This window comes from Bubalus kerabau, chromosome 4 (genome assembly GCF_029407905.1).
Source record: "Bubalus kerabau isolate K-KA32 ecotype Philippines breed swamp buffalo chromosome 4, PCC_UOA_SB_1v2, whole genome shotgun sequence".
Classification (NCBI taxonomy): domain Eukaryota; kingdom Metazoa; phylum Chordata; class Mammalia; order Artiodactyla; family Bovidae; genus Bubalus; species Bubalus kerabau.
In genome coordinates this window covers 140,953,097-140,969,697 of record NC_073627.1, presented here as the reverse complement: position 1 = coordinate 140,969,697, position 16,601 = coordinate 140,953,097, and the positions used below count along the sequence as shown (strand labels likewise).

General features: G+C 37.7%; 2 protein-coding genes across 5 annotated transcripts in view; both read right to left on the bottom strand.

The window, feature by feature from the left end:
- PPP2R2A (protein phosphatase 2 regulatory subunit Balpha) overlaps window positions 1-16,601 on the bottom strand; it is an 80,582-nt gene that overhangs the window by 16,173 nt on the left and 47,808 nt on the right. For all 4 annotated transcript variants that reach the window (XM_055578774.1, XM_055578773.1, XM_055578775.1 and 1 more), the window contains 2 exons: window positions 13,291-13,388; window positions 523-688 (listed from right to left, as the gene is read on the bottom strand). In XM_055578774.1, coding sequence (XP_055434749.1) covers window positions 523-688; window positions 13,291-13,388 — 264 coding nt within the window. The remainder of the gene's footprint in view (window positions 1-522; window positions 689-13,290; window positions 13,389-16,601) is intronic.
- Window positions 14,894-15,809, bottom strand: LOC129650384 (40S ribosomal protein S4, X isoform-like). The gene has a single exon (XM_055578776.1). It carries the CDS (start codon window positions 15,756-15,758, stop codon window positions 14,967-14,969), a length of 792 nt encoding a protein of 263 aa, XP_055434751.1. The 5' UTR covers window positions 15,759-15,809; the 3' UTR covers window positions 14,894-14,966.

The following is a 16,601-nucleotide window of genomic DNA, read 5'->3' as shown; positions in this document are numbered from 1 at the left end:
GTGGGGACTGTCCTTTGACAGTGTTTTGCATTTATAGTATGAAATACTCTTTGGAGAGTCAGGCACACTTAAAAAGGAAGAGGGAAGGAAATGAACACGTACTAAGCACTCACTGTGTACACCAGGAGTCATCCCCACAACCAGATGGTAATGCAAACCCACCACCCTGAGGGTGCAGACGAGGAGACCCGAGCAGGGTCAGCAACCTGCCCAAGGCTCCTAAGCCAAGAAGGAGCAGGAACAGGATCTGACCCAAAGCAGATGTAAACCTCATTCTTTTTACTACAAACAGTGTGTGTACTACAGACAAGGACACCTAAGGACCTCTTTCAGAGAATTTAAAAACTGAAAGAAAATAAAAAAGGAAAGACAAAAAAGAGTTTACATTCTATATGAAGAAGAATATTTCCAAATGTCTATCTCCAGAGCCCTCTTAACAACTACTCCTCTTTGAAAAGGGGAAAGAAACCCACAGGATATGTGTACATAGTGGGCATATGAAAAGAAAAAATGTACACTTACCATTGGTAGACAATAAAAACTGAGCAGCATTTTTCTGGGGTAACCACCTAATTTTGTTGATCTTTTCTTCTATTTCTAAACTTTTCAAGTAGTCAAACTCTGGTTCATGGCTCTGAAAGGTGCTGTAAACATTATATTCTCCTCTGCTATGAGACTGGATTTTGTTCTAAAATGGAAACAAAAATATTTGGACCAGTTGAGAAATATTTCAAATTAATCAAACATTTAATCAATTCTAACAGACCCTGTATCATCTTTTATACAATTCTATTGTTTTTTATATTTAAAGCTTTCAAGGAATCAATACAAATGCTTTAAAGAAAAAAAGGAAAAGCTAGATAAATCCTTTACTTAATTAGGCACAATTTATTAGGAAAAGTGATATTAAAATATGTATCATTTTGATTGCTACTTTACCATTATATATGACATACTTAATAGAGGACTACTGAGCATACATAACAAGTTTCATCCAAAAAGTAAAACTAAATAAGAAAAACATCAGAAGCAGCAGAAGGACGAGGCACACCTTCTTCCTCTGCCTTTCTCATGCCTCTTTAGGTCGTTTCACTGCTGGAAGCTCTTGAAGAGAAGAGCCCTCATAAGTGCAATGGAACATTTGACCCCAACCTCCCCCACTCAAGACCACAGTTACAGGGCTGTATTACTCACTGAGACCACATCCAACACTACCCAAAAACGCTAACCCTCCTTAAATTATCTTTCTTAATTATGAGCCTAGCATACACCAATGATTTATTTAGTATCAGTGCGAGTGAATATAACGTAAGCTACTGGATAGAGACTACTTGTGAACGTAAGCTACTGGATAGAGACTACTTGTGAACTTCTTCGGTTAACACTAATACCTTAGCAAAAATGAAAACTGTAATCATTTCTAGAGTTTCACTTATTAATCCATCATCACACAATCAAAAACATTTCCACCAAAAACATTAAATGTCTAATTCAAAGAACCAATGGAAAATTCATTTAAAAGGAAGGGTAGTATTTATAATCAACTATTTTAACTAAATATGAATTAACAAATGAAATATTTAAGATGATGTGATACTAAGAATAGCCTATTGGTCATTATTATTATTCTTTATAAAAAGAAAATCTTATTGAATCATTATCTCATAAGCATAGGTTTTAGGTTGTTGCTTCCAGTAGTTTGATTATCGGGATTGATCACTCATGGTCACAGTTGTATCTGGATTAATTATTATTGAGTGCATTCACCAATACTGAGAATGCAGAACACATCACAGAACATAATGCACACTGGGGATGTGGAAAAGGGTAAAATTCAAACTGAGAATCTTGGTCTCATTATAATATTCTTACACCAAATCTAATAACCCAACCCATTTAATAGCTATATACCAATATCTCTTTAGAAGAAATTCCATATATCTTCCACTGAAAATTACTTACTCAGTCTCAAAACATTTGTCATATTATTCTCCAAGAAAGTTACAATAAACAGCAATTCAATTTTTAATATGAATGCTATTTTCCATGTAAGCAAAAGACTACAGTACTATGTACACTGGGTCCCAGAGGTATACAGAGATTTAATAACACAGAATCTCAGCCTTCAGGTAACTTGTGTATAAGAAACTTTAGTCAAGAGTAGAAACTGAAGTCCATATAATTCAGGTAGGCCTGAATTAGGACAAAAGTGGAACTGCTGGGCCAGGATGGTCTTTTCACTAAATAGTTTTCGGTTCATTGGTTATTCATCTATTCAATATAATAAAACAAACCCTGACCCTTACTACACCCACCTTAAACCACTCATATAAATTGATTCCAGGTGAATTATCAGGAATATAACTGTAAATGCTTCTAGTACAACACTATCCAAGAGAGCTTTCTGCAAAATGGAAACAGTCCTCATCTGCGCTGTCCAATGTGGTGGCCACAGTCGTATGCGGTTGCTGAGCACCACTGTAGCCACTGTGCCTAAGGAGGTGAAGTTCACATTTATTTTAACTAATTAAATTCTAAATAGCCACATGGAGCTAGTAACTACCATACTGGAAAGCACAGATCTAAACAATAACGGGAATATATTATCTTCCTGGACCTTGGGGTAGAGAAGTATTTCTTTTACAGGAAAGAAAAAGCAGTTATGTCTAGAGAAAAACATAGATAAACTGAATTATATTAATAACCTTATCAAAAGATATCATTCAGAAAAATAAAAAGGTAAGTCATAGAATGGGAGATACTTCCAACAAATACAACTGACAAAGGGTTAATATTCAAAAGGTGCTAAGCCTACACATCACTGAGAAAAACGACAATCCAGTAGAAAAAAGTGCAAGAAATTTTAGTGGGTACTTCACAAAAGATGACATCCAATGGCCCATAAACCCATAAAAAGATGCTGAACCTCAGTATTATTCAAGGAAGTACAAATTAAAACTATAACAAGACACCCTCATAATCTCAAAATGCTTAAATTATAAAATTGAGGACAAAGCATTGGCAAAGATGTGGAAGAGCCAGAATTTTCATACATTGTTCATGAGAATAAAATGGGCAGAACCACTTTTTAGTATTGTTGTTCAGTCGCTCAGTCGTGTCCGACTCTTTGCAACCCCATGGACTGCAGTACACCAGGCTTCCCTTTTTACTATGCCTTTTTTTTTTTTTTTTAAACTTTTTACTATGTTGTCTTACAACTTTTTATTCTTTATAGCCAGCCACAAACTGAACCAACCAAAACATCCACATCTATAACAGAATGGATAGATTATGGTACAGTAATACAGAAGACCACAATACAGTAATGAAAGAGAACAAATTATTACACCAACAAAAACTGAGCAAAAAGGCCAGACACAGAATGCTTACTGTAGATTCCATTTACAAAAAGTTCTAAAACTACAGGCCAAACTAAGTGTTAAAAGACTTATGAAGAGGAAAGAGAAACTAAGTGTTAAAAGACTTATGAAGAGGAAAGAGAAAGGAGTGGCTTGGAAAGGGAAATGAGGAGGGTTGATGGAAGTGGGGAAGTTCTAGCTCCTGACCGAAGTATCTGCTGCATGATAATCCACTAGTGTTTTGTGCATTTTTCTGTGTATATTTCAACAGAGTTAAAAAAACAAACAAACAAAATAGCATAGAAATTGTGTGGTCACTTTGAAAATAGTATGGGGGTTCCTCAAAAATATAAATAATAGGGACTTCCCTGGTACTGCAGAGGTTAAGACTATGCTTCCACTCTAAGGGCCATGGGTTCAATCCCTGGTTGGGAACTAAGATCCCGTATGCCACATCGAGGGGGAAAAAAAAAAGAACTACTGGATGATCTGGCAATCTGGGTATAAATCCAAAAGAAATGAAAAAGAAATCTCAACAGACATTATTCACAATAGCTAAGAGGTAGAAATAACCTAAATGTCCACTGATGGATAAATGAATAAAGAAAAGGTGGTGGGTGGGTATGTGCCCATGCATGTGTATATACATGTAAATTATTCAGCCTAAAAAAAAAAAAAAAAATGAACTCCTCTCATAGGCTACAACATGGATGAACCTTAAGGACATTATGCTAAAAAAAAAAATAAAGCCAGTCATTAATGATAAATACTGCACAATTCCACTTACATATATGGATTATCTAAAGCAGCCAACCTCACAGAACAGGAAGTAGAATGGTGACAGCCAGGGACTGGAGGGGGGCAGGAAGCTGCTGTTCCGTGGGTACAGGGTTCCAGTTATTCTGGGGGTTTGGCTGCACAGTATGTGCATGTGGTTGGCAAAACCGTGCTGTACACATCGAAACTGCTGGGAGGGGGAATGTTATATTTTGCCACAAATAAATACAGTTCAGTACACAAAAACAAAATGAAAATTACAAAAACGCATTCAAACAGTTACCTATGAAGTGAGAGGTGAATGGCAGCACATATGCAAATGAAAGCCCGTGTGTGCACTGCCGCACACCTATGGGCAGGTTTACTTAAATCGAGGGCCTGGCCATGGCTCCAGTGGCAGTGTCAGGAACTCAAGTATGCCCCTGAGATTCAACCAACCAGAACAGAAAACAGCAGTAAAATCCAATGGTGTTAGAGCCGAACAAACATTTGGAAAGAGAATTAGAACTTCATTTCTTACACAAAAATAAATTTCAGAGGGAAGAATTAAATGTTTAAAAAGTACATAAAAGAAGCTAAGAGAAAGTACAGTAGTGAATTTCTATATAATTCTCAAGTGAAAAGGAGCTTCTAAATACAAAAGTGAAAGCAAAGAGCACAGAAAGGTTGACTTCTGACAAGGTAAGAAGAAAAATATTTAAAAGTTAAAAAAAAAAAGCATACTAGGGAGAAAAGTGCATCATAAGACAAGGTTACTACCTTTCATGTGTAAAAAATGTTACTATCTTTTCAAGTCCTTAAAAATAATTAGTAAAAATATTAACACTCTCCCCCTTGAGAGATGAAAAGGTCAACAGTTGGTAGCTTACCTAAAAAATGGTCAGCAAATATATAACTACTCACTACTAGTACGCAAAATTAAAGAATAATGTTTTGCCTTTAAACCAGTGAAGAATTTAAAAAATGATAATGGTCATTGCTTTAAAGATGAGAATATGGACAAAAATTATACACTACAGGGAGAAGTATAAATTTACACAGCTTTTCTGGAGAATAATCTGTCAATACTTATTGAAAGCCTTAAAAGATGTACTCAACAATTCCTCTTCAAAGTATACCCTAATGAAAAACAATGTATGCAAAGATGTATTAACATAGGGGTTATGGTGCCAAGTTTCTGCACAGTGGGAAGTCCAGGTACAACTTGTATTTGGTCCTCTATATTGTGGATTCAACCAACCATGGAAATGTGTAAGTTACAGTTAATACAGTTGATCCCTGAATAGTGCAGGACTGCTTTTACATGTGTATTTTTAATAGTAAATACAACTGTACTATGTATCAGGGGATGCAGAGGGCTGACCATAAATTATACAGGGATTAACTCCATGTTGTTCAAAGGGTTAACTGTAATGCTTTAAAATGTTATAAAATCTAAAAAGGTTAAAGTGCTATGATTCAGACTGTATCAGTTCAGTTCAGTCGCTCAGTTGTGTCCGACTCTTTGCCAACCCCATGAATCGCAGCATGCCAGGCCTCCCTGTCCATCACCAACTCCCGGAGTTTATCCAAACTCATGTCCATCAAGTCAGTGATGCCATCCAGCCATCTCATCCTCTGTTGTCCCCTTTTCCTCCTGCCCCCAATCCCTCCCAACATCAGGGTCTTTTCCAATAAGTCAATTCTTCCCATGAGGTGGCCAAAGTATTGGAGTAAGTAAGGACTTCAGCATCAGTCCTTCCAAAGAACACCCAGGACTGATCTCCTTCAGAATGGACTGGTTGGATCTCCTTGCAGTCCAAAGGACTCTAACAGTCTTCTCCAGCACCACAGTTCAAAAGCATCAATTCTTCGGCGCTCAGCTTTCTTCACAGTCCAACTCTCACATCCATACATGACCACTGGAAAAACCACAGCCTTAACTAGACAGATCTTTGTTGGCAAAGTAATGTCTCTGCTTTTCAATATGCTATCTAGGTTGGTCATAACTTTCCTTCCAAGGAGTAAGTGTCTTTTAGTTTCATGGCTGCAATCACCATCTGCAGTGATTTTGAAGCCCCCCAAAATAAAGTCTGACACTGTTTCTCCATCTATTTCCTATGAAGTGATGGGACCAACTACCCAGGATAATTTAGTTCTAAACCATGACACAGAATAAAAGGCATAGAGCAATTTTAATTACTGGGAATATTAAGAGGTAAACTGAAACTAGCAATCTGGAGAACAGACGGCTGAACAAGAGAGGTGCTTGGACGAGTTAATGGATATGAATGAGGACTAGAGCCCAGGTCTCTAAACTCTCGAGGCTTCCAAACTCCAACTTTTCTGTCACTAAACTTCGACAGAGAGGCCATCATTCCTTAATGACTATTATTAAAAAGTCTGAGGACCAAGGCTTTTCTCATTACTATAGATGAAACTGATTTTCTTGATTTATAAGGTTCATTACTTAGAGGAGTTAAGACTTGTTTTTCATTGTGGATATTCATCCCAATTTATATTGAATTAGCTTTTCTTTTTTTAACCCACTTGACTAGCTGTGTGATCTTAGAAAAGGCATTTAACTTAGGTCTCAATTCACTTATAAATTTGTAATAAATTGAGATGTAGTAAGTAAGCATAACATCTCCATTACTTTACTGTGAAGATTAATAAGATTTAGGGAGCTTGGCAGAGAGTGTGGCACATCAACTGTTGTTGCTAAACCCGGGTCAGAAAAGGGAATGCAATGGGCAGGGAATCGGGAGTAACAGCAAAGGTACTAGAGTAACAGTTCACTTCTTTGTTAACTGTATGACTTCTGACCAGTAATCTGTCTGAGCTCCTCTGTTTCTTTATTGATAAAAGCAAATTGCATTGCCAGGAGTTGCAAATCTAGGGCCCACATACTACTCAACTCCCAAGAGAATGCTACCCTGTCACCCTAAAACAGCAGGTTCTGTCCCTTCACTTTAATGAATACACTAAACCAAGCCCTTTGTATATATGATATTAAATTCTATTAAACAATATCGTGCGGTTGAGTCTCATTCTAGTCTTTCCAAATAATGTAGAAAGGGAATACAAACATATAAACAATACTATCCATCTTTTGAGATAAACATGCTAAAGGTTTCTTCTAAACCGTGTTAGTTAAGTGAAAGTCGCTCAGTCAAGTCCGACTCTTTGCGACCCCATGGACAGTCCATGGAATTCTCCAGGCCAGAATACTGGAGTGGGTAGCCTTTCCCTTCTCCAGGGGAATCTTCCCAACCCAGGGATTGAACCCAAGTCTCCTCCTGCATTGCAGGCAGATTCTCTACCAGCTGAGCCACCAGGGAAGCCTAAACCGTGTTAAGTTTTAGGAACACTACATTAAGAACAGAAAAGTGAGAAAGAAATCCTAGTAAGTAACCAGCAGTGGTAGAAAACAGAGAACAAGGGCTGCATAACAATCCAGAAAAATCAGTTAAGAACAACCTTTCTGTTCACCTTTCTCCTTAACTGTCTATTAAAAATATTAACCCTCCCCCAACATTCTAGCTTATATGTATCAAAAAGCCTCAGAGAAACCAGAAGGTCTGAGCAATCCAAAGCCAACAGGAAACCAGTTACTTCAACAAGTGCTGACCACCTCCTGTGAGCGCCCATAGAAATAAAGATTCCTTAAAAAGTATGGAACACCACAGTCTGACAGCTGCTTGGGCTCTCCCTCCACATTACCATCATCAGAAAGAATATTGCCCCATCCACTGTGATGTCAAAAGCTATTATTTAAGCTGTTACAAAAGTAACTGCAGTTTTGCACCTGTTGAACTTTGCTGTTTTGATATTGGAATCAATTCAGTTCAGTCCCTCAGTTGTGTCAGACTCTTTGCAACCCCGTGGACTGCAGCACACCAGGGTTCCCTATCCATTACCAACTCCTGGAGCCTACTCAAACTCATGTCCATCGAGTTGGTGATGCCATCCAACCATCTCAGCCTCTGTCGTCCCCTTCCCCTCCTGCCTTCAATCTTTCCCAGCATCAGGATCTTTTCCAATGAGTCAGTTCTTCACATCAAGTGGCCAAACTACTGGAGCTTCACCATCAGTCCTTCCAGTGAACATTCAGGACTGATTTCCTTTAGGACTGACTGATTTGATCTCCTTGCAGTCCAAGGGACTCTTAAGAGTCTTCTCAACACCACAGTTCAAAAGCATCAATTCTTTGGCACTCAGCTTTCTTTATGGTCCAACGCTCACAACCATACACGACTACTGGAAAAACCATAGCTTTACCTAGACGAACCTTTGTCAGCAAAGTAATGTCTCTGCTTTTTAATATGGTGCTAGGTTTGTCATAGCTTTTTTCCCAAGGAGTAAGCGTCTTTTGATTTCATGGCTGCAGTCACCATCTGCGATGCTTTTGGAGCCCCCCAAAATAAAGTCTGTAACTGTTTCCATTGTTTCCCCATCCACTTGCCATGAAGTGATGAGACCAGATGCCATGATCTTTTTCTGATGTTGAGTTTTAAGCCAGCTTTTTCGCTCTCCTCTTTCACTTTCATTAAGAGGCTCTTTAGTTCTTCTTCACTTTCTGCCATAAGGGTGGTGTCATCTGCATATCTGAGGTTATTGATATTTCTCTTGGCAATCTTGATTCCAGCTTGTGCTTCATCCAGCCCAGCATTTCGAATGCTGTATACTGCATATAAGTTAAATAAACAGGGTGACAATATACAGCCTTGATGTACTCGTTTTCTGATCTGGAACCAGTCCGCTGTTCCATATCCAGTTCTAATTGTTGCTTCTTGACCTGCATACAGATTTCTCAGGAGGCAGGTCAGGTGGTCTGGTATTCCATCTCTTTCAGAATTTTCCAGTTTGTTGTGATGTACACAGTCAAAGGCTTTGGCATAATCAATAAAGCAGAAGTTTTTCTGTAACTCTCTTGTTTTTTCTATGATCCGATGGATGTTGGCAATTTGATCTCTGGTTCCTCTGCCTTTTGTAAATCCAGCGTGAATATCTAGAAGTTCTTGCTTCATGTACTGTTGAAGCCTGACTTGGAGAATTTTAAGCACTATTTTGCTAGCGTTCAAGATAAGTGCAATTGTGCGGTAGCTTGAACATTCTTTGGCATTGCCTTTCTTTGGGATACATCCGTAAATAAATGTGGTTATGTTATATACCATTTTAATGTGCATTTCCTGCTTTATGTTTTTTTCTGCTACTGATTTATTACTAGGTGTTTATATTTACTTTAGACTATGAAAATGATGTCAGACAAAATGAGCTACTTTTTTTAGTTCAAAATGGGTCATAAAGAAGCAGCGACAACTCGCAGCATCAACAACACATGTGGCCTCGGAACTGCTAACGAAGGTACAGTACAGTAGTGGTTCAAGAAGTCCTGCAAACGAGACGAGAGCCTTGAAGATGAGGAGCATGAAGAGTGGCTGGCCATGGCAAGTTGACAATAACCAATTAATTGAGAGTCATCATCAAAGCTGATCCTCTTACAACTTACATGAGAAGTTGTAGAAGAACTTTCTTAACATGGACCATTCTATGGTCATTCAGTATTTGAAGCAAATTGGAAAGATGAAAAAGCTAGGTAAGTGGGTACCTTATGAGCTGACCAAAAATAGTTGTTTTGAAGTGTTGTCTCCTTTTATTCTACACAACAACAACGAACCATTTCTCAATCAGATTGTGACATGCGACAAAAAGGGGACTGTATATGAAAACTGGCAGGGCTGGACCAAGCAGAAGCTCCAAAGCACTTTCCAAAGCCAAACTTGCACCAAAAAAAGGTAATGGTCACTGGTGGTCTACTGTTGGTCTGATCTACTACAGCTTTCTGAATCCTGGTGAAATGATTACACCTGAAAAGTATGCTCAGCAAACCAATGAGATGCACCAAAAACTGCAACCCTTGCAGTTGGCACTGATCAACAGAAAGGGCCCAATTCTTCTCCACAACACAAAGCTTCAAAAGTTGAACAAACTGGGCTACAAAGTTTTGCCTCATCCACCATATTCACCTGATCCCTTGCCAGCCAACCAATCACTTCTTTAAGCAACTTGACAAGTTTTTGCAGGGAAACTGCTTCCACAACCAGCAGGAGGAAGAAAATGCTTTCCAAGAGTTCGTCAAATCCTCAAGTATGGACTTTTATACTACAGGAATAAACATTATTTGGCAAAAATGTGCTGACTGTAGTGGTTCCTACTCTGATTAATGAATACATGTATGACCCTAGTTGTGATTTAAAATTCATTGTCTGAAACCACACTTTTGTACCAACCTAATACACAAAAGCTGTGAAAATCAGCAAGATGGGTGCCTTATTTCAGGACACGCTACACAGAGCACTGGGTGAAACTCCGAAGTCTGGACTCTGACTGTGTGATGCCTCCTGGAAACTCAATCTACCCTGTGCCTCAATTTCCCTACATGCCCTGCTTCTATCAGAGATTCTGTCAAACAGAAAATCATTCAAACATGTTAGTTTAAAACACACACACACACACACACACACAAAACAGTAGAACATGCTACAGAATCACCAGGCTGAAATACACTCGAACCAAATGAAAATCTTGTAAATGAGCACCCAGTTTCTTTGCCTGGGGAACAGATGGACAGGCAGCAAAGTGTGCCCGACAAGATGACAGGAAGGGGACCTGCCACACCTTAGGAGTAAAGTGAGACAGAAAGGTGGGATAAAGCGGTCCAAGTCTGATGTGCAAGGTTCACTACTACTGTAGCATGACCTTTTCTTCTTAAGTAAGTAAGGACTATAAAAGGAGTGAGTGGAAATATTTAAGTCTCCACTCAAGTGAATTTTAGCAAGGAACCCTGCCACTGTAGACACAATAGTGCAAACATCATTGTATTTTGCAAAGAGAACTAGCAGGTTCTTAAAACCGCTCACTTGTTAAGTGCCAGTGTACCCTGGAATGTGTGTATACATACATTTGCTGCTGTGGTGGTTAGAAGAAGCTACTGAAATTTAGGGATCCAAGTTCTAATCCCAGGCCTTTGTTATTAAACTGAGCAATGTAACTTTATGTAAACTTTTGCTGAGATTTACCTAAACATTAGAAAAAGACTATCTCTAAGTTGGCTTCCAAGTTTCAAACTCTAACACTATTTTACAGACATTTAAAGGCTATGAACACTACTTTACAGGCATTTAAAGGCTATGAACTCATAAAATCTAACCTAAATATGTTAGCTACTGATATAAGGCACATATATTTATAATTAACATAGGTACTGAATGTCCTGAAGACAGCATAACGTTAGAAGCTCCAGAATAAGGGCTTTAAAAATGTAGAAAATATATTGGGTGAAATGCATCAAATTAACGTTAACAACATCAATTTCAAGAAGGAGAATAATTATCATCTTTATTATTTATCACTAAAAAATACACTGAAATTTACACTAAGTAATTCTCAAAAGACATACTACTAATCTGAGGTTCTAGATAATGGATTTCTGTCTTGAAAACTTACATGCAGTTAAGAATGACAATTTATACTTTTAAACAACACAAAGCCCCCATTAGAAATGTAGGCTCAGAAACCCACAATGTAAAGCCCTTCAAGATGGAAATGCTTGGGAAGCAAACTTAAATTTAAATGTTTTTCTCCAAACACCTTTTGTTTTTAAAACAAAAATATATAGAATGCCATTAATTTTCAGTAAAAAACCAAACCAAACCATAGAAGGGCAGAGAATGTCTATAGGAAATCCAGCTCTAACTTCTGAAGAACAACGTTAACACTCACATTTTGGTGACTTAACATGAAAGGCACTGGAGTGCACCGAGAGGGGACATGCTGGAAGTTCTGGATTCTGGTTGTGAGTTTGGATAATCAAGTGATCTCTTAACAATCTGCTTTCTCATTTGGAAATAAAGGTAAACTATAATGATCTGTAAGGCTCTATTTCGACTCCAAGTTTTCCTAGATTGTAATGGTCAAGTTTTTAGCTGCTTGAAAACAGAACAGAAAACTGATTTTGCCCCCACTTCCCACAAAAACATCCTTTGACAAGAAAACCTTGAGTCTTATTTTCATATTTCCTTCCAACCAAAAAGAAAAATAATAAAAGGAGACATATTTAGTGCTTGTGCACCTTCTAATCAGACACTATTAATCATTTCTTTTAAAATTAAATTACCTACCTCACTGGGTGTTGTGAGGATTAATTCATTAGTGTTTGTAAAGCACTTTGAGATCCTCAGGTCAAAGGCGCTATAGAAGTGCAAAGTAGTAGTATTATTACTAGATTCTTGCTTATTTAAGGAATTTCACAATCCTTTAAAAGCTAACTCTGTGTTATGATTTAGACATCTGTTCATAAAGCCCTGCATTTTATCCACAGTACTTTCAACTCTTTTTGAAGATAGTATAGACAGGGACAGAATGTTTGGAAGCAAATGATAAAATTAGCTTTGATCTACAAATGTAGAGGGAGACTAAGGGAAAATCTAGTGTGACAAATCTTGTTTAGTATAAAATTTTAGTGAGAAATCTAGTCAATCAGATTTAGAAGTGTGCCTATGTTGTACACAAAACCAAACCAACCCTATTTTAATCACAGATTCTGCAATGAGAAATCCCTTTCTTCAAAGAGAAAGGAAAACAATTTTCAAATCCACTTTAAAGAGGAGTAACTAAGCTTACAAATTACATACATTACATGTGTATACATGCAACTATCATTTAAAACCTTTATACTTAAATTGCAGTAAGTGTATTAGTATATACTGATATAAAAATAGTTGAGCAGCTTTTTCCTTTAAACCAGGCTCCCACTCCTAATTACACAAGGAAAATTATTCACTGAGAAGATGTCAAAACAATTTTACTTTATGGAATTTTAGGAGGAAAAAAAATGAGGGCCAAGGCTATAAAATCAGTTAAAATCTTGTATAACACACTTCTCACTCCTTTCTCTAACCAAATCCTTTCACAATTAAATCAAAACAACACGCACATGTACACAGACACACAAAGCTAAGAGAACTAGAGCTACTTACACATTCAATATTCTGCTTGATATACAACAAATTTTTAAAGAAAAATTTGCCAACATCCTCTGATGAGATTCTCCAGCATAAGCTCCAGTCCCAAGGGCAAACTGAAATTTAGATACCAAACTTTAAGCACTTACCTCCTGCTCCTGCTGAAAGATGACAACTCTACCACCTTTATCTCCGGTTGCTAGTAACTCTCCAGAATGATTAAATTCTACTGTAGAAATTATATCTGCTGTATAATTGAAACAAACAAAAAAGACATTAGTTCTTCTCTCCCAACTCACGACAGAGTTTCTTAGTAAGAACTCAGCATGTTTTCCTAATATATTCCAAGTCTATATATCAACCTGCCCTCAGAAATAAAGTAAATCTAAAGTTCTTTCATGAAATTTTGAGTCATGAATATTTGGCTCACTCCCCCCACAAAACTCTTCCCAAAGTAAACCAATGACACTATTTTTTAAAAAAATAGGCACATAACAAAAAATATCAGTGCTTTATTAATAATTCACTAAATTCATGAATATAAAGAAATCAACAATTCATGAAACAGTCCATGATAGCACATTAAACATTAATAATTATTGTGCTAATTTTTTCTTATATACTTCTGATAAGCTGATATACACAAACCCAAAGGACTATAAAATTAAGACAGATATAACTAAAATGGGGAAATTCTTTAAATGCAAAAATAATTTCAGATAGAACTTTAACAATCATAAATAAATAAATTCAAATTATGGCCTCAAACAAATGTTTGTAAATAGAACACACTTATACCAGCAATGCTTTGTGCTATGCACCTTCAAAATGCACAGCTCTTCTTGTGGTTCCCACACATAGACACAGCAGGGGCTACTAGAATCAGTCATGTTACACTCAAAGTCGGTGCTAATTTCACAGTCAAGTTCAAATAAAATTATCAGGGTTTTTTCCTTGCTTTTTGACACCAGTCATTTTCCTAAAGAAAAAAATCTAAGTTACAGAATTGGGCATTAAGATAAAGCAATCACACTACACAATTCCCCACTGTTACAAGTTCTTCACTACTAAGCATTATGCTAAATTAGGGAAGACCCCATCAAACGCACGTTACATAAAAAATCAAACTCTTACTATGGGAGAAGGGTCATTTTCTTGCCAACATTAGATCACTGTAAGAATTTTAAAAGTGACTTTATATAATAATGGAGAAGGAAATGGCAACCCACTCCAGTATTCTTGCCTGGAAAATCCCATGGATGGAGGATCCTGGTAGGCTACAGTGAGCAACTTCACTTATATAATAAAGAACATTATATACTTTAAATTTTAAAACTTACTGACCAATGTAGCACATCAATAAACTGACCAGCACTGCATTTTATCATTTTCATTTCAGTGATTTTTCCAAGTTGAGCTTGATTTTGCAAAGCTTTCTTTGCTTCCTCCACTGTCTAGGTCCAAGGCACTTATCTTTTTGGAACTCTCTGAGAATCTACTCAAAGTTATACACACTCTCCCAAGGAACTGTACACATTTAAGTACACACAAAAATTTGCATGTAATTTCAAAAGGTCTTGGACAGCACCCCATCTCCAGCTTAAAACCTTTGGCCCAGACAACTCACCATGGTTGGTGCTATCAGGAGGAAGGAATAAATCTAGTGTTTATGCTATATGCATATGTAACACCAAGATGTAAAACTGAATATATTGTACTATTTATTCTATAAAGCCCTACATCAACCAGTACTTTTTTTTTTTTTTCCACTTGGTATTATCTTTAATTACAAAGACTTTTCCAATCACATCACATAGAGATCATTTTATCCACTGCTCTGTTTGGCTGCCAATCTCTTATCTCTCTCCTCAGCAATGGTAAGGCGAATACCCTTTCCACGGGGAAGAGAGATCCATGGTTTGTTGCCTTTGCCAATAACAAAAATGTTTGAGAGCCGTGTGGCAAAGCTGTTGCCGTTCGCATCTTTCACATGAACTACATCAAAAGAACCTGGATGCCTCTCCCGGTTTGTAATCACACCAATTCTTCCCAGGTTAGCGCCTCCAGTCACCATGCACAGGTTGCCAGTGTCAAATTTGATGAAATCAGTAATCTTGCCAGTCTCCAAGTCAATCTGAATGGTATCATTCACCTTGATGAGGGGATCAGGGTAACGGATGGTACGAGCATCATGGGTTACCAGATGAGGGATTCCTTTTGTCCCCACAAATATCTTTCTTACTTTGCACAATTTATACTTGGCCTCCTCAGGTGTAATACGATGAACAGCAAATCGACCCTTGGTGTCACAGATCAAACGAAAATTCTCTCCAGTCTTATCAATGCTGATGACATCCATAAAACCAGCAGGGTAGGTTATATCTGTGCGGACTTTGCCATCGATCTTAATGAAACGCTGCATGCAAATCTTCTTTACTTCATCTCCAGTTAGGGCATACTTAAGTCTATTCCTTAGGAAAATGATTAGGGGGAGACACTCCCTTAGCTTGTGGGGGCCGGTAGATGGACGAGGGGCAAACACACCAGTCAGTTTATCCAGCATCCAATGTTTTGGAGCTGCTACGCGTTTCAGGTGCTTCTTGGGACCCCGGGCCATGGCTGCGCTAGGCACGAAAAGAGCTCAACCAGTACTTAAAAGCCATTCTATTAGGTGCTCTGTATTTACTTCTGTATTGAGTATAATAAAGGATTAAAATCACACAGTCCTTGCACTAAAAGCACATTATAGTACAGTTACAGAGAGAAAATAAGCAGGGGCTAACTATTTGACAGAGCAAATGGCTGCATGTTACTTGTAGGTCAGATTATAAAATCAGGGAATAAGGGGGGAAAAAACCCCTATACATAGTAAAAATTATCTTTAAATTCAAATCCCTCAGACAGGCACCACTTTGGAGATGCAAACGTTCTCCTGTTCTTTTAAATCCAACTCAGCCAGTTTTCCCTACAGCATTCATACTCTGTATTTCCCATGAACTGAAGCATTAGTTAATTTGGCTAAAAATTCATGCTATACCAAAAACTCCTGACCTCTGGACTCCAGGATATACTCTTGGCTTGGTGAAATGCTCACACTTTATACCAAAATCCAGATTCATTCTCCAGTTCACTCAATGGAGTAACAGGAAGTCATACTGGCTGAGGAACCCTAGAAACAACTGACCTAAAGCGAGAGGCTGACTGTCAGGAAACGACAAGAGCCAAAGATTTACACCATAAAAGTCAACCCACATTAAATCCTTGAGGGTGGGAAATACAGAGAGAAAGGCAAATAAGTTCTCATTTCAGCTATTTTTAAGGCACTATTGCTTTGTGACTATTTATCTTGCCAAAAGCCAATGAACAAACATAACATTTTAGAAATAGCTAACTAAGCCACTGATGCTTAGGTGAATAGTATAGTGGAATTTTATCTGGGGGAGAGGTATGCAGATTCATG